This window comes from Ovis aries, chromosome 25, assembly GCF_016772045.2.
Source record: "Ovis aries strain OAR_USU_Benz2616 breed Rambouillet chromosome 25, ARS-UI_Ramb_v3.0, whole genome shotgun sequence".
Lineage (NCBI taxonomy): Eukaryota > Metazoa > Chordata > Mammalia > Artiodactyla > Bovidae > Ovis > Ovis aries.
In genome coordinates, this window is record NC_056078.1 from 23155771 (window position 1) to 23179806 (window position 24036).

General features: G+C 38.8%; 1 protein-coding gene across 9 annotated transcripts in view; it reads right to left on the bottom strand.

Annotated features, from left to right (window-relative positions):
• CTNNA3 (catenin alpha 3) overlaps positions 1-24036 on the bottom strand; it is a 1860557-nt gene that overhangs the window by 1584816 nt on the left and 251705 nt on the right. For 3 of the 9 annotated variants that reach the window (XM_060406827.1, XM_060406826.1, XM_060406828.1), the window contains exon 6: positions 1033-1077. The exons of the other annotated variants lie outside the window; for them this stretch is intronic. In XM_060406827.1, coding sequence (XP_060262810.1) covers positions 1033-1077 — 45 coding nt within the window. The remainder of the gene's footprint in view (positions 1-1032; positions 1078-24036) is intronic. 9 annotated transcript variants of the gene reach the window in all.

Here is a 24036-nt window from a genome sequence, read left to right on the forward strand (position 1 = left end):
CACGTGGCAACATGAAAAATGGACAGAAAATGAGAAAACCTTGGGAGAAAGGGATTCAGTTAAACTAGAGAAGCTTATTCAACCTAAAAAAGTAAGTTAACATGATAGACTCAGCTGTGGGATTTCTCTGCTTAAAAAACAGAATATTGTAGCTTGGCTTGGTCTAAACAAGTTTGTTAAAACATAGCATAATAGTACTAAAATTTCTTGGATCTATCTACTCATTGAGCAGCATTATCAGTTTTTTTCTATTTATTAATGTTTAAGTACCACATGTATGTTTCATAAAAATCATTTTCTTCATAAGTTGGAAAAAACATATGAGTAATATACTGACTAAGTACATAAATAAAAAAAACATTGTGTGTAGGTTTGGCCATTAAAACAAGCAAGATAAGAAAAATTACTGTTGGTCTAGAAGGAAGAGTTATCAGATATTGTTTTAAAGAAATATCAAGGAATTTTTAATCAGTTCATGAACAGCTGCCAAAGATAACATGATGAGAATTTAATTTAATGTGTTCTAACCATGGAACATATTGGTTATATTGTTTTCTAATAGCAGCTAAAATCTGTCAAACCTCTAGTATTTTATTGAGCTGTCAAGGCCAAAGAGAAAACCACTCAGAAACTTCTGCTCTAACAACAGCCACTTGCAGCAACTCTAAGTTATCTGAAATACTTTTTCTTACCTCACTAAGAATGTGTCAAGAAAGTGATAACTTAGAAGATGGTTGAAACTATTTGGAAATTTATTTAAGTACTTGTTTGTTCCCTTAAATTATAAGTGTTGTCTAAAACTTGTTTTTTCTTAAAAGTAGGTGTGGAAATCTCTGAAGGAAAAAAAAAAACATAGTGGGAATTTAGATTATTATAGGTAATAAGATCCTGTATATTGAAACTGTTTGAAATGCAAACAACAGTATATAATATTTCAAAATTCATTTAAGAGAGCACTAAATAGCTAGTCTTGTGGGGAGGGAGACTAAAAGAAGAGAGCAAGTCTTTATTATAGCAGTTCATCTGACTTACCTGTGGGAATTTAGGGAGGTGAGGAATCTTCCTCAAAGAAGATAACTTTAAAAAAAGAAAAGTAGATTTTAAGAATTAGAAAGAATCGTGTTTGGGACTATAATGATAAATTCCTTTGAAACCTAAGGGATGCATAAGGAAATGGCCACTTTGGAGGTAATGAATAGGAAAAAGCAATGCCCAAATTATAAAACAAAAACTCTGTTATTTATGATTTGGTAATTAAAGATTCAAGGGTGTGTGGACTGCTGTCATTTTGCCATAAAAGAAAAAATACTTTGACCAAATTGCTTTCTTCACCATCTTTTCTTCTTCCCTGATTTCCTTCCACCTGAACACCTGAAACACTTCCATTTCTCCAAACAAAATATCTTTGTTGCTCTTATTCTAATGGTTACTGAAATTTTCTCCAGGCTTTTTTTTTTTTTTTCAGTGTGGTACAATCAGCTAAAAGCAATTGTGGGCAGAATCAAAATTTCTCACTGAGGAGGAAAATGATGTTCAGAGTAAAATATTAATTACTTCTGGGGAAAAAAGTCACTGTAATCATCTGTCACATCATAATGTTCTCTCTTATTTTATTTTATTTTCTCATTGCAAGATTCCCAACCTAATGCAAAATTCTGTATTTTATCATTCCAAACCACCTCAACATGGGGAATTGTAATGGACACATATATAAGTAAGGAAGAAGAATATTGATCATATATACTTTTTAACCAAAGATTCAAGTTTGTAGGTCCCAAGTCACAGGAGCATACTCCAGGGAAGAAAGTCAGTGCTAGCATGTGGAAGATAGCAATGAAAGATACCTGTCCCCTAAAGCAAAGATTCTTACACTTTGGCGTGTCAGAATCATCTAGAGGCCTTGTTAAAGCAAAGACTGCTGAGTCACATCTCCAGAGTTTCTGATTCACTAGGTCTGAGATGGAGCCTGAGGTTCTGCATTTCTAACAAGCTCCCAGGTGATGTCAATGCTGTTGGTCCACAGACCACACTTGAATTAGCAAGGTTTCTGATGCCTCCCTAAACTCATGTTCAGGTATAAGAAAAGTGTACAAGTTCATTTAGGAAAATTAGTTTCTGAATTCCAAATATAACTCTTTGTTAACAATTACCCATGAACTATATATGGGGAATATATATAATTAAAGCTGGAATTAAATTAACTTTGTAAGAGTAGAAAGTTGTAAGAAAATCTTGAAACAAAGACATGATTTCACTAGCTAACCAGTCAGCACCTTCATGATACACTAGGCTGAAAATTTCAATGTATAAGAAGCTCTAACCTTTTATAGATTCTCTCTGTTATCATGAGACTGTCAACTGGATTATGAAATGGAGCATTCTTTTCTTATCATTTAACTTAGTGCAGGGTAATTAATTTTTCATTTATCTGAGATAAATGGACAGAAACCAGGTGATTTCACTTCATGAGCTTTAGGAAAATTATTTTATGTCACTAATGGCCGTACCCAAGTCCTGTTCTTAACTCTGTGTAGGCACCAGGTATCTTTTGGAAGATGCCTAAAACACCCACTAATTTTACTTCTAGAAAAAGCCTAAATAAGAGTGACTAGGCACACACTATAGCTAGATGGTTCTTCCAGGAGTCCCTAACCCCAAGAGTGAGGCAATCACACTGTCCTAGAAATCCACTCTGAGTTCAAGCCCCAAATAAGTTTTATGTTCCAGAATATTCTTAGAGGTAATAACATGCCAGAGGCAGGAAGTACTAAAAAAGGCAAAATTGTAATTAAATATAACATATAGTTTGATATTATAGGAGAGCATGCTGGCCTTCTTTTTAAAAATTCATGAAATTTTGACCCTTTTGCTTTGTAAGAATTCAAAAAGCTCTTATCACTGCTAAGAAATCCTATTGCTTTCTCAAGAGAGTCCTTTTCCCTCAACTTTTATAGTGGTCATATATATTTTTCTCATACACACATTGTTTTTATATAAAATAAACAAAATAAGTAGGACTCAAAATAACTCAACCTTGTCAGGTGTAGTGTCTCTTTGTGTCTAAATTAATAAAAGGAACAGAGCAAAACTTGTCAGTGAGTTGGGAGGTGGGGTCTAAGGGATTCAAATCCATCCATTGCTGGCTTCAGTTTGGTGTCACCTGTTAACACTGTTTTTTCCAGGTTTTGGTCTAGATGAGGATGATTCTGAGTCCTGGGGCTGGTTAGACTTGCAGAAAAGTAGTGATAATTATAGAAAACCTCCATGAGTTCTCTAGTTCTCTTAGCCTGTTCCAAGAAGGCTGGACTCAGGGTCTACCTTTCATCTCTCTGTACCTACAGAAAAAATCTTCCCACTAGGCCTTCCCCTTCCCTTCATGTTTCCCCCAGAAACTTAGTCTACCATTTTGAGAGCAAGGACCAAGAGGAAAATAGGAGCCAATCACTAATACTATTATATCTAAATAAGAATCTGAAAATGATTAGCATAAACATTTACAAACAATATTTATATGTATAAACCTATCAAATATCACTTGACTCCAGAACACATAAATGTAATAGTTTGGAAATTAACAATTGGCACCTCAGGTTATTATGGTAAATTAATGCTCTTACCTAATTCCATAAATTTGCCTTTATAATTTGGGGGTACTTTTATAATCTAAAATATTTTTCTATTAACTGATAAATAATAAAAGAAAAATCATTTATATAACATTAATGAGTTGAAAATATACAAATGAACAAATCAGTTTTAATGAACCCTTAGAAATAGAATTATAGACATGCAAATTAATTAAGAACATATTTTAATAGGTTTTCCCAGAGCACGACTATAGTAATTGCAGTTGTAAAGAGAAATATTAACACTGTACTATACTGGCACACTGAGCGCAGGCAGCTGCGACCGGCACAATGAAACAGTGGCGGAGAAGAGCTACCCCACGTCCAAGGTCAGGGGCAGAAGCCAGGAGGACCCCATGCCCAAAGGGTAGCGGCCAAGGAGTTACCCCATGACCAAGGTCGGGGCAGTGGCTGAGAGTGCCAGGCTGCGACAGCGCAGGAAGGGCTTAGAGGAGCTATCCCACGTCCGAGGTCAGGGGCGGCGGCTGAGAGGAGCTACCCTGCGGCTGAGGTCAGGGGTGGCAGGGAGGAGCCACCCCACGTCCAAGGAGCGGTGGCTGCACGGGCACAGGAGGGCCTAGAAGAGCTATCCCACTTGAAGGTCAGGAAGGGCATCGGTGAGGAGATACCCTTCGTCCAAGGTAAGGAGCAGCGCCTGTGCTTTGCTGGAGCAGCCATGAAGATATACCCCACGCCCAAGGTAAGAGAAACCCAAGTAAGATGGTAGGTGTTGCAAAAGGGCATCAGAGGGAAGACACACTGAAACCATACTCACATAAAACTAGTCACTCTAATCACACTAGGACCACAGCCTAGTGTAACTCAATGAAACTAAGCCATGCCTGTGGGGGTCATCGTAGGGAAGTCTGATAGAATGTGGTCCACTGGAGAAGGGAATGGCAAACCACTTCAGTATTCTTGCCTTGAGAACCCCATGAACAGTATGAAAAGGCAAAATGATAGGATAAAGAAAGAGGAACTCCCCAGGTCAGTAGGTGCCCAATATGCTACTGGAGACCAGTAGAGAAATAACTCCAGAAAGAATGAAGGGATGGAGCCAAAGCAAAACCAAACCCCAGTTGTGGCTGTGACTGGTGATAGAAGCAAGGTCCGATGCTGTAAAGAGCAATATTGCATAGGAACCTGGAATGTCAGGTCCATGAATCAAGGCAAATTGGAAGTGGTCAAACAAGAGATGGCAAGAGTTAACATCAACATTCTAGGAATCAGCGAACTAAAATGGACTGGAATGGGTGAATTTAACTCAGATGATCATTATATCTACTGCTGCCGGCAGGAATTCCTCAGAAAAAATGGAGTAGCCACCATGGTCAACAAAAGAGTTCGAAATGCAGTACTTGGATGCAATCTCAAAAATGACAGAATGATCTCTGTTTGTTTCCAAGGCAAAGCATTCAATATCACAGTTATCCAAGTCTATGCCCCAACCAGTAACGCTGAAGAAGCTGAAGTTGAACAATTCTATGAAGATTTACAAGACCTTTTAGAACTAACACCCAAAAGACAATGTCCTTTTCATTATAGGGGACGGGAATGCAAAAGTAGGAAGTTAAGAAACACCTGGAGTAACTGGCAAATTTGGCCTTGGAATACAGAAGGAAGCAGGACTAAGACTAATAGAGTTTTGCCAAGTAAATGCACTGGTCATAGCAAACACTCTCTTCCAACAACACAAGAGAAGACTCTACACATGGACATCACCAGATGGTCAACACCAAAATCAGAGTGATTATATTCTTTGCAGCCAAAGATGGAGAAGCTCTATACGGTCAACAAAAACAAGACCAGGAGCTGACTGTGGCTCAGATCATGAACTCCTTATTACCAAATTCAGACTTAAATTGAAGAAAGTAGGGAAAAGCGCTAGACCATTCAGGTATGACCTAAATCAAATCCCTTATGATTATACAGTGGAAGTGAGAAATAGATTTAAGGGCCTAGATCTGATAGATAGAGTGCCTGATGAACTATGAATGGAGGTTTGTGACACTGTACAGGAGACAGGGATCAAGACCATCCCCATGGAAAAGAAATGCAAAAAAGCAAAATGGCTGTCTGGGGAAGCCTTACAAAAAGCTGTGAAAAGAAGAGAGATGAAAAACAAAAGAGAGAAAGAAAGATATAAGCATCTGAATGCAGAGTTCCAAAGAATAGCAAGAAGAGATAAGAAAGTCTTCTTCAGCGATCAATGCAAAGAAATAGAGGAAAAGAACAGAATGGGAAAGACTAGAGATCTCTTCAAGAAAATTAGAGATACCAAGGGAACATTTCATGCAAAGATGGGCTCAATAAAGGACAGAAATGGTATGGACCCAACCGAAGCAGAAGATATTAAGAACAGGTGGCAAGAATACACAGAAGAACTGTACAAAAAAGATCTTCATGACCCAGATAATCACGATGGTGTGATCACTCATCTAGAGCCAGACATCCTGGAATGTGAAGTCAAGTGGGCCTTAGAAAGCATCACTACGAACAAAGCTAGTGGAGGTGATGGAATTCCAGTGGAGCTATTTCAAATCCTGAAAGATGATGCTGTGAAAATGCTGTACTCAATATGCCAGCAAATTTGGAAAACTCAGCAGTGGCCACAGGACTGGAAAAGGTCAGTTTTCATTCCAATCCCAAAGAAAGGCAATGCCAAAGAATGCTCAAACTACCTCATAATTGCACTCATCTCACATGCTAGTAAAGTAATGCTCAAAATTCTCCAAGCCAGGCTTCGGGAATACGTGAACTGTGAACTTCCTGATGTTCAAGCTGGTTTTAGAAAAGGCAGAGGAACCAGAGATCAAATTGCCAACATCCGCTGGATCATGGAAAAAGCAAGAGAGTTCCAGAAAAACATCTATTTCTGCTTTATTGACTATGCCAAAGCCTTTGACTGTGTGGATCACAATCAACTGTGGAAAATTCTGAGAGAGACGGGAATACCAGACCACCTGACCTGCCTCTTGAGAAATCTGTATGCAGGTCAGGAAGCAACAGTTAGAGCTGGATGTGGAACAACAGACTGGTTTCAAATAGGAAAAGGAGTCCATCAAGGCTGTGTATTGTCACCCTGCTTATTTAACTTCTATGCAGAGTACATGAGAAATGCTGGGCTGGAAGAAGCACAAGCTGGAATCAAGATTGCTGGGAGAAATATCAATCACTCAGATATGCAGATGACACCACCCTTATGGCAGAAAGTGAAGAGGAACTAAAGAGCCTCTTGATGAAAGTGAACGTGGAGAGTGAAAAAGTTGGCTTAAAGCTCAACGTTCAGAAAACGAAGATCATGGCATCCGGTCCCATCACTTCATGGGAAATAGATGGGGAAACAGTAGAAACAGTGTCAGACTTTAGTTTTGGGGTTTCGAAAATCACTGCAGATGGTGATTGCAGCCATGAAATTAAAAGACGCTTACTCCTTGAAAGAAAAGTTATCACCAACCTAGATAGCATATTCAAAAGCAGAGACATTACTTTGCCGATTAAGGTCCGTCTAGTCAAGGCTGTGGTTTTTCCTGTGGTCATGTATGGATGTGAGAATTGGACTGTAAAGAAGGCTGAGCACTGAAGAATTGATGCTTTTGAACTGTGGTGTTGGAGAAGACTCTTGAGAGTCCCTTGGACTGTATGCAGATCCAACCAATCCATTCTGAAGGAGATCAATCCTGGGATTTCTTTTGAAGGAATGATGCTAAAGCTGAAACTCCAGTCCTTGGCCACCGCATGCAAAGAGTTGACTCACTGGAAAAGACTGTGATGCTGGGAGGGATTGGGGGCAGGAGGAGAAGGGGATGACAGAGGATGAGATGGCTGGATGGCACCACTGACTCGATGGATGTGAGTTTGAGTGAACTCTGGGAGTCGGTAATTGACAGGGATGCCTGGCATGCTGCGATTCATGGGGTTGCAGAGAGTCAGACACAACTGAGCGACTGAACTGAACTGATAGCACAATAAATGGACAAATATCTGGAGAAATGGATTAATACCAAAGTAGTTTCAGTAAAAACAGAATAATTCGCAATGCTTTCTTCACTTCTGCAAATCTCAAATAACATATTCCTTCCAGAACTTTAAAGCATCTGCCTGCAATGCAGGAGACCTGGGTTTGATCCCTGTGTCGGGAAGATCCCCTGGAGAAGAAATGGCAGCCCACTCCAGTACACTTGCCTGGAAAATCCCATGGATGGAGGAGGCTGGTAGGTTATAGTCCATGGGGTCACAAAGAGTTGATAATGACTGAGCAACTTCATTTTCTTTCCTTTCCAGAACTTGATTATGATATCTGTTTTTATCCTTGTTGGATTTGTTCATCACACATTAATCCTATGAAGTGGAATATTCTTTGTATTTTTCAAATATTTATTAGGTTACTAATTAAAACTTCATCCCCTCCTTATAGATAAAACCCCTCAAAGTATCAAAATATGCCCTTAAACTTCTCTCATTAACTTTCATTAAAATAGATTAGGATTAGGTAAGTAAAGTCTCTCCGGGTCTGCAATTGCCCCTTTCCAGAGATGCTCAACATCACTCATTATTAGAGAAATGCAAATCAAAACCACAATGAGGTACCACTTCACACCAGTCAGAATGGCTGCGATCCAAAAATCTGCAAGCAATAAATGCTGGAGAGGGTGTGGAGAAAAGGGAACCCTCCTACACTGTTGGTGGGAATGCAAACTAGTACAGCCACTATGGAGAACAGTGTGGAGATTCCTTAAAAATTGCAAATAAAACTACCTTATGACCCAGCAATCCCACTTCTGGGCATACACACCGAGGAAACCAGAATTGAAAGAGACACATGTACCCCAATGTTCATCGCAGCACTGTTTATAATAGCCAGGACATGGAAACAACCTAGATGTCCATCAGCAGATGAATGGATAAGAAAGCTGTGGTACATATACACAATGGAGTATTACTCAGCTGTAAAAAAGAATTCATTTGAATCAGTTCTGATGAGATGGATGAAAATGGAGCCGATTATACAGTGTGAAGTAAGCCAGAAAGAAAAACACCAATACAGTATACTAACACATATATATGGAATTTAGGAAGATGGCAATGACAACCCTGTATGCAAGACAGGAAAAAAGACACAGATGTGTATAATGGACTTTTGGACTCAGAGGGAGAGGGAGAGGGTGGGATGATTTGGGAGAATGGCATTCTAACGTGTATACTATCATGTAAGAATTGAATCGCCAGTCTATGTCTGACGCAGGATGCAGCATGCTTGGGGCTGGTGCATGGGGATGACCCAGAGAGATGTTATGGGGAGGGAGGTGGGAGGGGGTTCATGTTTGGGAACACATGTAAAAATTAAAGATTTTAAAATTTTAAAAAAAAAATTAAATTAAATTAAAATTAAAATTAAAAAAATAGATTAGGAATAAAATGATCTGTTTGTATGCATCTTTCTTCCATATTTTGATACATTTTTAAATGCTTTTTATAAAGGTAAAATAGCTTCAATAGGAGTAACTAATGTTACAGAAAAACATCTATTTTAGCTTTATTGACTATGCCAAAGCATTTCACTGTGTAAATCACAATAAAATCTGGAAAATTCTGAAAGAGATGGGAATACCAGACCACCTGACCTGCCTCTTGAGAAACCTGTATGCAGGTCAGGAAGCAACAGTCAGAACTGGACATGGAACAACAGACTGGTTCCAAATCGGGAAAGAAGTACATCAAGGCTATATATTGTCATCCTGCTTATTTAACTTCTATGCAGAGTACATCATGAGAAACGCTGGGCTGGAGGAAGCATAAGCTGGAGTCAAGATTGCTGGGAGAAATATCAATAACATCAGATATGCAGATGACACCACTCTTATGGCAGAAAGTGAAGAAGAACTAAACAGCCTCTTGATGAAAGTGAAAAAGAAGAGTGCAAAAGTTGGCTTAAAGCTCAACATTTAGAGAACTAAGATCATAGCATCTGGTCCCATCACTTCATTGGAAATAGATGGGGAAACAGTGGAAACAGTGGCTGACTATATTTTGGGGTGCTCCAAAATCACTGCAGATGGTGACTGCAGCCATGAAATTAAAAGACGCTTACTCCTTGGAAGGAAAGTTATGACCAACCTAGACAGCATATTGAAAAGCAGAGACATTACTTTGCCAACAAAGGTCCGTCTAGTCAAGGCTATGGTTTTTTCAGTGGTCATGTATGGATATGAGAGTTGGACTATAAAGAAAGCTGAGCACCGAAGAATTGCTGGTTTTGAACTGTGGTGTTGGAGAAGACTCTTGAGAGTCCCTTGGACTGCAAGGAGATCCAACCTTTCAATCCTAAAGGAAATCAGGCCTGAATAATCATTGGAAGGACTGATGTTGAAGCTGAAACTCCAATACTTTGGCCACCTGATGTGAAGAGCTGACTTATTTGAAAAGACCCTGATGCCCGGAAAGATTGAGAGCAGGAGGAGAAGGGGACGACAGAGATTGAGAAGGTGGCATCACTGACTCAATGGACACGGGTTTGGGTGGACTCCAGGTATTGGTGACAAACAGGGAGCCCTGGTATGCTGCAGTTCATGGGGTCTCAAAGAGTCGGACGCGACTGAACGACTGAACTGAACAGATTCACTTGCTGTACACCTAAAACTAACATAGCATTGTTAACCAACTATATTCCAATAAAAAAAAATATTTTTAAGTTCTCTTTAAAATTTTCAGAATCTGACTTCTATGTTACTCAGGAACAATCAGTGCATAAACCACTTCTGGTTGTGGTTCTCAAGCCTTCTAAATGCTTTTTGAGAAATAACTTCAGTTCTAATAACATCAGGAAAGTACCCATGTTATTCTTATTTGACAGTTAAACTAAGGTTTCACAACCTGTTGTCAGAGATGGAATTCAACCTAGCCCATCTGGCTTCCGATTCCATGTTTTTAACCACTTATATATGGACACAACTATGCAGGAAGTGGCAGAAGATACAAAATAATGGGCATACTGAGAATTTGAAATCACCCAAAACTGGGACCCTCCTGGCTAATATATATTCCTGCCACATTAAATAACCTTCCATTAAGATTAATAAATCTCTTTTTCAAGAGACACAAGGTTAAGAATGTTAGTTTGCCTTAGAAAAATGATAAGAATAAAAGTAAACTCACATGGTTTGAAAAGAAATTCAATAGGAGCCTTGCCAGAGATAGTACTGCCATCTCCTATGCAATTCATTTCGATAATCCCAAACTAAACCTTTTCCCCAACAATGTTTTTCCTCCTGTGTTCCCAGGAAATGGTAAACACTAGCCACTTAATTACAAACCTGGGCACCATCTGGACTCTACTTTCTTCCCCAGCCCATGCATCCAACCTAAATTCGTTTAGGTTCTACCCCTAAAGAGTGCTATCATCCAGCCATTGTTGCAACCCATGTCACCACAATCTTTCTCCCAGACTGACACTGTGGGCTTCCTAATCAGTCTCTCAACCTTATCCATCCTGCCCCTCCATCCCTGTTTACTCCACACCAAATTCACTCTCTATAGCCAGAGATGTTCTGAAAATACAAATCTGAATCATATTACTGTCCTGCCTCAAATCTTATAATGCTTTCTGGTTTCCCTTTTTTAAAAAAGTCTAAAATTCTTTGCTTGGGGCTGGTGCACTGAGACGACCCAGAGGGATGGTATGGGGAGGGAGGAGGAAGGGGGTTCAGGATAGGGAACACGTGTATACCTGTGGCGGATACATGTTGATGTATGGCAAAACCAATACAATATTGTAAAGTGATTAACCTCCAATTAAAATAAATAAATTTATATTTTAAAAGATAAAATAAAATTCTTAGCATTCCCTGAGACCCTGGTAGCTTGATCTATCTGATTCACACCTTACTGCTCCATTTCCTCTCCCTCTTTCTCTCCTCTTCTTTCTCTTTCCCTTTCTCTCCCCCTGCCTCAACCCTTTTCCTCACTCATGAAGGCACTGCGTTTGCTTTTTGCTCTGGGCCTACAGACAAGCTGATTCTCCTCCACTATATGTCCTGCTTTCCCTTCCTCAAGCACTTCACTTTACTAATTGCTATTAATTTTTTAAAATCTCATTGTAGAAGTTATATCTTAAGAAGATACCCTGGGCAATCAGAATCTCCCATCGGGGTAGACCATGCTATGTTTTACCATTGACAGCCCTAATACTAACATTTATTGTTTCATATAAGAATGTGTGTGTGTTTGTGTATGTATATACATACACTGAGTGTAAGTTTCATGAGAACAGCAACCTTGTATATTTTGTTTATTGTTGTATCCAGAATACAGGAAAGTGCCCAGCAAAAGAATGCTCAATAAATATTTCTCCAAAGCACAAAGAAATGACAGATTTCAAGGTGTGGTCCTGGGGGTAAGTGGCTGAAGTGGAGAGAAAGGCATCTGAAGTTAAAGGGAGTGGAGTAATATCTTCAACGTATTAAATAAAAATGCAAAACAAATATGTTTTCAGACACACAGAAACTGAAAGAATTCATCACCAGTGGACCTTTGTCATTAAAAATGCTTATGGGAGTCCTTCACAAAGAAAGAAAATAATAGAAGATGGAAACCTAGATCTAAACAAAGGTATAAAGAGAACCAAAAATGGTAAATATACATGTAAATACAAATAATTTTTCTAATTTTTTAAATGACTGCAAAAAATAATTGACTGCTTAAAGCCAAAAAAAGGCAAATTACAATGCATTGTGAGATTTATAACAAATATATAAGTATGCTAACAACAATAGCACAAAGACCAGGAGAAATGGAAGTATACAGTTGTAAGATTCCAACATGAGGTAAAGATAAACTATAATAAAGATATATACTATATACCCTAAACTAATTACTATGATACAAGCAAAAATTCATAACTAAAAAGCCAAAAAGGAGATAAAATATATATTGAAAAAAGTCGATTAACTGCAAAGGAAGAAAGAGAAAACAAAAAGCAAATGGGATGAACAGAAAATAAGCAACAAGATAGTACATTTAAATCCAACTCTATAATTACATTAAGAGGAAGAGCTTGTCCAGTTGGATAAAAATCAAAATGAAAATATTTGCTACATATTAGAAACCTACTATTAATATAAAAAGGTTAAAAGTAAAAGGCTGGGGAAAGATATACCATGCTAACAATAATCAAAATAAAGATGAAGTGACTATATTAATATCAGACAAAGCAGATCTCAGAGGAAAAAATACTATAAGAAATAGCCTAATGGTCAGATGGCAGTCCAAGGCAACTGCCCCTACCCTAGAAGAACTGGTGGTGATCAGGGGCCATCCTCAAATCTATATCAAGGAAGATTCCAGGGTATTGGGTAATTTGAGGCCTCTCACAACTACCTGCCCTCACATGGTATACAAGGTTCTTCATAAGTAGTTATCCATTTGTCTCCAGGCTCAACTTTTGCCCTTCATTCTCCAGCCACACTGAATCACTTGCATGGAGGTTCTTAAATGAGGCTTTTTTTCCCCCTGCTTCCAATTCAGCACCCCTCCAATTCCATGTCCCCCTTCCTCTGCTATCTTTGCCCCTACCTTCATTCTTTTTTTCTCTCTCTAGAGCAAAGGCTACTGGTCCTCTTTATGTTGCATGAGAACAGCAATAACTCCAGAACTTCTTGCTAGTTAGGTGCTACTCATGTGTGCTTCCACTGAACCCTATTTACATTCAATATTTCTATGACCTTGATCATGTCACTCATCCTCTTCAAAGGTCAGCTTCTGAGTGAGGATTGCAATACCTGCCTTACAGAGATATTGTCACAATGTAAGTAAACAACTAAATACAATATTGGGTTCCCTGGATCTGTTCAATCAGTTCAGCTCAGTTCAGTCTCTCAGTCATGTCCAACTCTGAGACCCCATGGACTGCAGCATGCCATGCCTCCCTGTCCATCTCCAACTCCTGGAGTTTACTCAAATTCATGTCCATTGAGTCAGTGATTCCCATCCAACCATCTCATCCTCTGTCATCCCCCTCTCCTCCCACCTTCAATCTTTCCCAGCATCAGGGTCTTTTTCAATGAATCAGTTCTTCGCATCAGGTGGCCAAAGCATTAGAGTTTGAGCCTCAACATCAGTCCTTCCAAAGAATATTCAGGACTGATTTCCTTTGGGATTGACTGGTTGGATCTCCTTACAGTCCAAGGGACTCTCAAGAGTCTTCTCCAACACCACAGTTCAAAAGCATCAATTCTTTAGCGCTCAGCTTTCTTTATAGTCCAACTCTCACATCCATACATGATTACTGGAAAAACCATAGCTCTGACTAGATGTACCTTTGTTGGCAAAGTAATGTCTCTGCTTTTTAATATGTTGTCTAGTTTGGTCATAGCTTTCTATTAAAAGCAAGTGTCTTTTAATTTCATGACTGTAGTCACCATCTGCTGTGATTTTGGAGCCCAAAACAATAAAATCTGTCACTGTTTCCACTGTTTCCCCATCTATTTGCCATGAAGTAATGGGACCAGATGCCATGATCTTCGTTTTCTGAATGTTGAATCTTAGTTTTGTGTTCACTAGATGGAAGCAAAATTGTTGCTCTTGTTTCAGTTACTCTGCTATTGTTACAGTTATCACACTGTATACTATTTGTTCATTTTTCTGCCTTCCCAATTAAACTACGATGAGGGCAGGAATTAAATCTTATGTTTTATTTTATTGTCTATATCAAACACATTAAACACTTGTAGTAAGTATTCCATGTATTGAATGAATATGCATTGAAATATGTAACTATTGGATGACTATGTAATGAATAGGTATTGGATGAATGAACGAATTAATGAACAGAGAATGAACAGTGGAAGCTTCTGTTTGTGTCATCACCATGTGCTCCTTAGACATTACTTCCCACAATGTCTTGGAGGGGACAGATTTGAAGTATCCTTAGCCATACCACCTTTCTGAAAAACAAAGTTTCAAAAAAATTTCCCCAAAGTTCAGACTGTTAAATCCACTAAGTATTAGCTAGTCAGAATTGCCTCCATTTCTTGTATCTCCCTCTCCAACAGACCCTTTCTCACCTCTGAGTTTTTTTCCTAACCTGAAAACAATCTCCTCAACATGCTTTTATAATTTTGACATTTCAGTGACATTTTCCTATTGAACCATATATTAGTCTTTCTTATCTCCCCTATTAATCTGAAACCCTTTTCCAGACAGGCATTTGACTCTATTTTAATATGTCCCTAGAATTTAACAGCATTAAAGAGCCACACTATGGAATAAGTCAGACCTAAATTTGAATCTTAAGTGTTTGTTACTTGAAAGCTGAGTATCCTTGAGTAAGTTACCTCAATTCTCCATCTCAATTTCCTTATTTGGAAGTTGGCAATCATAGAATCTAATTTGTAAAGTTGTCATTAATATTTAATAAAATAAGGTCCATACACATATTAAGAACACTATAAATAGTACATCTAGCATAGGTGCTTAATAAATAACAGGCCTATCTTTCCTTCTGGAAAACAGGAAGTTATCACAAAATTTGGACACATTTTAACCATACCCAAATTAAATCTATTTTAAGTAAGAAAAGCATTCCCTATTATTTCCTGAGTTTAATATATTAACCATAAAAAATAAGAGGGTACCATAGGCCTGGTTTCCCAGGTGGCGCTAGTAGTAAAGAACCCGCCTGCCAAGGCAGGAGATGTAAGATCCCTGGGTTGGGACACGACTGACATGACTTAACGTGTGTGACTTAACACGACTGATGTGACTTAATGCACACCATATGTCTATCTGTTTTTGTCTATGTATGTGTTTGCGTATTGTTGTCGTTTAGTCTCTGAGTCACGCACAACTCTGCAACCCCATGGACTGTAGCCTACCAGGCTTCTCTCTCCATCAGATTTCCCAGGCAAGAATACTGGAGCGGGTTGTCATTTTCTTCTTCAGGGGATCTTCCCCACCCAGGGATTGAACCTGTGTCTCTTGCATTGGCAGGTAGATTCTTTACCACTGAGTCACCAGGGAAGCTCATGTTTGTGTATAAGTCCATTCTAACAAAGAAATTTTTCCTATTATATGTATCCCTAACAACTCAACTATATTCATACTGAAACTGAAACCAAGTCATGGAAGTCTAAAGCTGAAACCGATAATGAATCCTAATAAAGCACCTAATTCACACCTTCATGAGAAAACCTGATAAGAAACGTAAGCTGGAAAAAGGTCACAACTTACCAAATTCATACAGTTAGTACATGGCAGAGACTTGTAGCTGCCTCTACAAGTATTTTTTTTTTTTTAAGTATTACCGTTTTCTATCTAAATCCACATTGCCTGATCCTTCTATCTCCTGCTGCTGCTGCTGCTGCTAAGTTGCTTCAGTCATGGCCAACTCTGTGCGACCCCATAGACGGGCAGCCCAGCTGGCTCCCCTGTCCCTGGGATTCTCCAGGCAAGAACACTGAAGTGGGTTGCCATTTTCTATCTCCTGAATACCTTTCAAATCAGAAAGCAAACTTAACAACAATGAAGGAGTTGATGGGTATACAGATTACTTCCAGAGGAGTGGCACATTATGCCTGTCATTCTGATGTATTGCTACAGGAGCATGCTCTATTGTTCTACAAACTACCAATAAAGCTTCTCTTTGTTACATATTCAATTGTTTGAGCTTTCTGAAGGATTTCTCTCCTTTTCTCTTCTTACTTAGCTTTTATTCGTAATTAGTGTTCAGACATGAGGTCTTTCTTATATTAAGTTTTAAATTCAATTTCTATTGTAATTTCAGATGTAATTACTGCTCCTTTCTGGCAACAGCTCTGAAGTAAAATCCACATTCATTCTGCTCTACAACATAGACAAACTCAGCACATACCTCCATTCATTCTTTCACATTTATTCTTAAGGACAGATTTTGAAAAGGCAATAAACGATAAACTTGAGGTCCAGTAAGTGAATTAAGAAGAAAGGGGGAGCACTCGCACTCAAGGTAAAGATGTCATTCCTACTTATTGAGCACTTGGCAAGTGGGTTATGGAGGAGTCACTTTTAACTACCACCACCACCACCCCGCCCTCCGGCTTAAGAGAGAAAACCTTGCCTGTGTGTCAATATAGCTGAGGCAAAGCTATCAAAACTACCACTAGTGTGTACATTACATGAGGGCAATAATTATTTTTTACTTTTATTCACCGCTGAATCTCACAGAGCAGTAGCTGGCACACTGCAGGCTTCCTTTAACATTTGCTGAATGAAGGAAGTACACAGGCCTTACCTGCTTTAGCATCAGAGACTGACAATGCAATTCTTTACAACATCACTAAGCATCTAAAATTAAGTTCAACTTAAAAGATTTTTGTCAGTATACTAACACATATATATGGAATTTAGGAAGATGGCAATGACGACCCTGTATGCAAGACAGGGAAAGAGACACAGATGTGTATAACGGACTTTTGGATTCAGAGGGAGAGGGAGAGGGTGGGATGATTTGGGAGAATCACATTCTAACATGTATACTGTCATGTGAATTGAATCGCCAGTCTATGTCTGACGCAGGATGCAGCATGCTTGGGGCTGGTGCATGGGGATGACCCAGAAAGATGTTATGGGGAGGGAGGTGGGAGGGGGGTTCATGTTTGGGAATGCATGTAAGAATTAAAGATTTTAAAATTTAAAAATAAAAAAACTAAAATTTAAAAAAAAATAAAATAAAAAAAAATAAAAGATTTTTGTCTACAGTAGAGTCAGACAGTAAGCCTCATATACGAAAGAAAGGAAGAGAGGGAGAAAAGAAGTCCTTTTAGTTCTTAAAGTATTACTAGTATTCTGAGGAAAAGCCAAAAGTAGCCTGAATGTAAGTAGACCTTCTTTGGGTAATAATACCATCACCAATAGAACTTTTACATTTGAGATATAATTCTGGATTTGCATGTAAATTTTATCTGAGCAAATTACTACATATGTTTATCACAGAATTTAGCACCTTGCACTGAAATTGCCCATAATTCATCCATTTTCCCAAGTGGACAGTGGGCTTCCTGAGAGCGGAAGAGATTCTTATTCATTTTATCCGAGTATCTGATACATGGCAGATGCTCAGTAAATATCTGAAAGAAAAGGAAAAGGGGACAAACCAGTTCACACACTGATCTGTTTATTCCCTCAGATGATAATAAAGCATAGTTTGCAGCTTAATCTTTCATCCAGCAAAACGTTGACATAGTCTCTGTCCTCAAGCATCTCATAATACAGAGTAATAGACAAGGCATATGTGAAGAAAGATGCCTGGATTTTAAATGGTATCAGTCATTTGTGAACTCTATACATTTGTTGATTCAACTGAAGGCTCCATCCCTCCTAACTAAACTTTTCCAGTGTGCCCTCTAAAATCCATCCACAAGCAAAGTGCTCTCTACATCTCCTGCCTATCCATCCCCCAAACTCCCCTTTGAGCATTCTCAAGGATGAAGACCTCCACCAAAACCCTTCTAGGGCAGCCTCTTCAATTCTCTATGAAGCAAACAGGGTTTCCTTCTAAAATCCTGAAGGAACATCTCATTCCTTTGCTTAGAAATCCCCAAGTACCCTCTCAATCAAAGAAAATCTAAAGTTCTAACCATTTTCATATCATCTGATTCCCTCTCTGACACACTGACTATGCCAGGACGAACAAAAACAAGAGGCATAATTCTCCCTGTTGAAAATGAGGAAAGGGACCCCACCCTATCCCACTGTACTTAGAGCATGGAACTTTTTAAAACTGTAATATAAGACTTCTTATGACTCATGTACACCTGTGGTGGATTCATGTCAATGTATGGCAAAACCAATATAGTATTGTAAAGTAAAAAAAATAAAATTTAAAATTAAAAAAAAAAAGACTTCTTATGAGCTTTATGTCCCAGGAACATCTTTCTTAAGGACCTGGGAGCCATCTCCTTGAAACGGAAACATCAAAATACATAGCATCATATCCATGACTGTTTCTGTAGCCAATATTTTATAATTTTAAATGGAGTATACAAAAATTATGAATCACTATACTGTATGCTTGAAATTATTACAATAGTGTAACTCAACTATACTTTAGTTATAAAAAAAAGGAGCCAAGCACCCCAATCTCCCAGTTTCTGAAGGAGGACTGGAGCCGATCTTTAGGTGTGTACCTTGCTCTAAGCTGGAAATCTACCCCCTATTATTAAGATATGAGAAGTTTGTTTTCCATCTGTGTAAAGCCAATTAGCTAACACAGATGGTCAACCCAATTACCAGGTGAATCTAGGATGAACTATATGTGACAAATGGTGCTGTTAAGTCCTTTTCCTTGAGGAGCAGGTGTCTTATCTTGAAAACATGTATGCAATGGGTTGCATCTGCTTTATCTATAAAAAGATAGGATTTCTTTCTGTCATTGCAATTCCTTAGCACAGCAGTTCCCAGTCTTTTCCTTACCAGGGACCAGTTTCATGGAAGATAATTTTTCTACAGACCAAGTTGGGGTGGGGAGGGGGGTGGTTTTGGGATAACTCAAGCACATAACATTTATTGTGCACTTTATTTCTATTATTACATCAGGCCCATCTCAGATTATGCCTTAGATCCCAAACATTGGGGACCCTTGCAAGCAAATTGCCTAATATGCATCACACTGTTTATTTTAAAGCATAATCAATAAAGGAAAAAAAAAAAGCTTTTCTCTTTACTGTCTTTGTGGAGAGAGTCTCTGAGTTGGGAGACTATTTTGTTTTTAATTATATTCCTCCAATGTCTACTACTTTTTCTTTGCTCCTTTCTCCTTCAAGGAATAGCCTAGACCTTTGCATGGCCCATCCGATCTGTTCAGAATATTTCATACCACTACCCCTCCCCATATAGGCATGGCCCATTCCCTCTAACTAATCTCTGCTCAAAGGTCACCTTTTCAGAAAGGTACTCTCTTTCCAACCTGCATTGAATAATACCCCTCAATCATTATCACCTCTTCTTTCTTGGCTTTGTTTATACTTACAGCACTTATCACTGCATAGTACGTAAGTACCTGCTTATTCTATATATGAGAACTAACAGTAAAAAAAGATATCCTTTTCATCATAGGGGACTGAAATGCAAAAGTAAGAAGTCAAAACATATCTGGAGTAACAGACAAGTTTGACCTTACAGTACAGAATGAAGCAAGGCAAAGACTAAAAGAGTTTTCCCGAGAGAAAGTGTTGATGATAGCAAACACACTCTTCTAACAATACATGAGTTGACTCTACACATGAACATCACCAGATGATCAATACCAAAATCAGATGATTATATCTTAAGAATGTGGTGAAAGATACTAGGTCATTCAGTTCAGTCACTCAATCGTGTCCGACACTGCAAACCCATGGACTGCAGCACACCAGGCTTCCCTGTCCACCAATTCCTGGAGCTTGTTCAAACTCATGTCCGTCAAGTTGGGGACACCATCCGACTATCTCATCCTCTGTCATCTCCATCTCCTCCCACTTTCAATCTTTCCCCACATCAAGGTCTTTTCCAATGAGTCAGTTCCTCATATCAGGTGGCCAAAGTACTGAAGCTTTCACCTCAGCATCAGTCCTTCCAATGAATACTCTGAAGTGATTTCCTTTAGAACTAATTGGTTTCATCTCCTTGCAGTCCAAGGGACTCTCAAGAATCTTCTGCAACACCACAATTCAAAAGCATCTGTTCTTCAGCTTTCTTTATGCTCCAACGCTCACATCCATACATGACTACTGGAAAAACCATAGCTTTGATGAGATGGAACTTGGCCAGCAAAGTAATGCGCTGCTTTTTAATATGCTGTCTAGGTTGGTCATAGCTTTTCCAACAAGCAAGCTCCTTTTAATTTCATGACTGTAGTCACCATCTGCAGTGATTTTGGAGCCCAAGAAAATAAAATCTCTTACTGTTTCCCTTGTTTCTCCATCTATTTGCCATGAAGTGATAGGACCAGATGCCATGATCTTAGCGTTTTGAATGTAGAGGTTTAAGCCAGCTTCTTCACTCTACTCTCTCACTTTCATCAAGAGGCTGTTTAGTTCCTAATTGATTTCTGCCATAAAGGTGATGTCATCTGCATATCTGAGGTTATTGATATTTCTCCTGGCAATCTCGACTTCAGCTTGTGCTTTATCCAGCCTGGCATTTCACATAATGTACTCTGCATATAAGTTAAATAAGCAGGGTGACAATATACAGCCTTGACTACTCCATTCCCAACTTGGAACCAGTCCGTTGTTCCATGCCCAAACCTAGCTGTTGCTTCTTGACCTGCATACAGATTTCCCAGGAAGCAGTTAAGATGCTCTGGTATTTCCATCTCTTTAAGAATTTTCAACAGTTTGTTGTAATCCACACTGTCAAAGGATTTACTGTAGTCAATAAAGCAGAAACAGATTTTTTTGGAACCCTCTAGCTTTTTTCTATATTCCAACAGATGTTGGCAATTTGATTTCTGGTTTGTCTGCCTTTTCTAAATCCAGCTTGAACATCTGGAAGTTCTCAGTTCATGTACTGTTGAAGCCAGGCTTGGGGAATTTTGAGTATTACTTTTCTAGCATGTGAGATGAGTGCAATTGTGTGATAGTGTGAACACTCCTTTGCATCGCCTTTCTTTAGGATTGGAATGAAAACTGACCTTTTCCAGTCCTGTGGCCACTGCTGAGTTTTCCAAATTTGCTGGCATATTGAGTGCAGCACTTTCACAGCATCATCTTTTAGGATTTGAAATAGCTCAACTGGAATTTCATCACCTCCACTAGCTTTCTTTGTATTGATGCTTTCTAAGGCCCACTTGACTTCACACTCCAGGATGTCTGGGCTCTAGATGAATGATCACACCATTGGTTATCTGAGTCATTAAGATCATTTTTGTACAGTTCTTGTGTTTCTTGCCACCTCTTCTTAATATCTTCTGCTTCTGTTAGGTCCATACCATTTTTGCCCTTTACTGTGCCCATCTTTGCATGAAATGTTCCCTTCCTATCTCTAATTTTCTTGAAGTGACCTCTAATCTTTCCCATCCTATTGTTTTCCTCTAATTCTTTGCACTGATCACTGAGGAAGACTTCCTTATCTCTCCTTGCTATTCTTTGGAACTCTGCATCAGCCCTGCCTGTAAACAGAAAATTGGATTAAAGATTTACTGAGCATGGCCCTGCTGATCAGAACAAGACCCAGATTTTCCCACAGTCAATCTCTCCCATCAGGAAGCTTCCACAAGCCTCTTAACCTTATCCATCAGAGGGCAGACAGAATGAAAACCACAATCACAGAAAACTAACAATATTGATCACATGGATCACAGCCTTGTCTAACTCAATTAAACTATGAGCCATGCCATGTAGGGCCACCCAAGATGGATGGGTCATGGTGGAGAGTTCTGACAAAACATGGTCCATGGGAAAAGGGAATGGCAAACCACTTCAGTATTCTTGCCTTGAGAACATATAAACAGTATAAAAAGGCAAAAATATATGACACTGAAAGATGAACTCCCCAGGTCAGTAGGTACCCAATATGCTACTGGAGAAGAGTGAAGAAATAATTCCAGAAAGAATTAAGAGACAGAGCAAAGCAAAAACCACACCCAGTTGTGGATGTACTACTTATGGGAGTAAAGTTCAATGCTATAAAGAACAATATTTTGTAGGAACCTGGAATGTTAGGTCCATGAATCAAGGTAAATTGGAAGTGGTTAAACAGGAGATGGCAAGAGTGAACATCATTATTTTAGGAATCAGTGAACTAAAATGGATTAGAATAGCTGAATTTAACTCAGATGACCATTATATCTACCACGGTGGGCAAGAGTCCCTTAAAAGAAATGGAGTAACCCAAACAGTCAACAAAAGAATCCAAAATGCAGTACTTGAGTGCAACTTCAAAAATGATAGAATGATCTTTTTTGTTTCCAAGGCAAGTCGATCACTATCACTGTAATCCAAATCTATGCCCCAACCAGTAATCTGAAGAAGCTGAAGTTGAACAATTCTATGAAGACCTACAAGACCTTCTAGAACTAACACCAAAAAAAGGTGACCTCTTTTCATCATAGGGGACTGGAATGCAAAAGTATATAGTCAAGTGAAACCTAAAGTAATAGGAAAATTTTGCCTTGGAATACAAAATGAAGCAGGGCTAAGGCTAACAGAGTTTTGCCAAGAGAACGCACTGGTCATAGCAAACACCCTCTTCCAACAACACAAGAGAAGACTGTACACATGGACATCACCAGATGGTCAATATCAAAATCAGACTGATTATATTCTTTGCAGCCAAAGATGGAGAAGCTCTATACAGTCAGCAAAAACAAGACTGGGAGCTGACTGTGGCTCAGATCATGAACTCCTTATTGCCAAATTCAGATTTAAATTGAAGAAAGTAGAGAAAACCACTAGATCATTCAGGTATGACCTAAATCAGATCCCTTATGTTTATACAGTGGAAGTGACAAATACTCAAGGGATTAGATCTGATAGGCAGAGCACCTGAAGAACTTTGGATGGAGGTTCAGGACATCATACAGGAAGAGGTGGTCAAGACCATCCCCAAGAAAAAGAAATGCAAAAAAGGCAAAATGGTTGCTTGAGGAGGGCTTACAAATAGCTGAGAAAATAAGAGAAGCTAAAGGCAAAGGAGAACAGTAAAGATACACCCATCTGAATACAGGACATTCAGGCATGACGTAAATCAAATCCCTTATGATTATACAGTAGAAGTGACAGATGGATTCAAGGGATTAGATCTGATAGACAGAGGACCTAAAGAACTATGGACAGAGGTTCACAACATTATACAGGAGGCAGTTATCAAAACCATCTCCAAGTAAAAGAAATGCAGAAAGGCAAAGTGGTTGTCTGATGAGGCCTTACAAATAGATGAGAAAAGAAGAGAAGTGAAAGGCAAAGGAGAAAAGGAAAAATATATCCATCTGAACGCAGAGTTCCAGAGAATAGTTAGAAGAGATGAGAGCCTTTTTAAGTGAACAATGCAAAAATATAGAGGAAAACAATAGAATGGGAAAGACTAAAGATCTCTTTAAAGAAAATTAGAGATACCAAGGGAACATTTCATTCAAGACAGCACAATAAAGACAGAACCCGTATGAACTTAACAGAAGCAGAAAATATTAAGAAGAGGTGACAAGAATACACAGAAGAACTATACAAAAAAGATCTTCATGACCCAGATAACCACAATGGTGTAATCACGGCCTTAGGAAGCTTCATTTCAAACAAAGCTAGTGGAGGTGATGGAATTCCAGTTGAGCTATTTCAAATCCTAAAAGATGATGCTATGAAAGTGCTACACTCAATATGCCAGCAAATTTGGAAAACTCACCAGTGACCACAGAACTGGAAAAGGTCAGCTTTCATTCCAGTCCCAAAGAAGGCAAAGAATG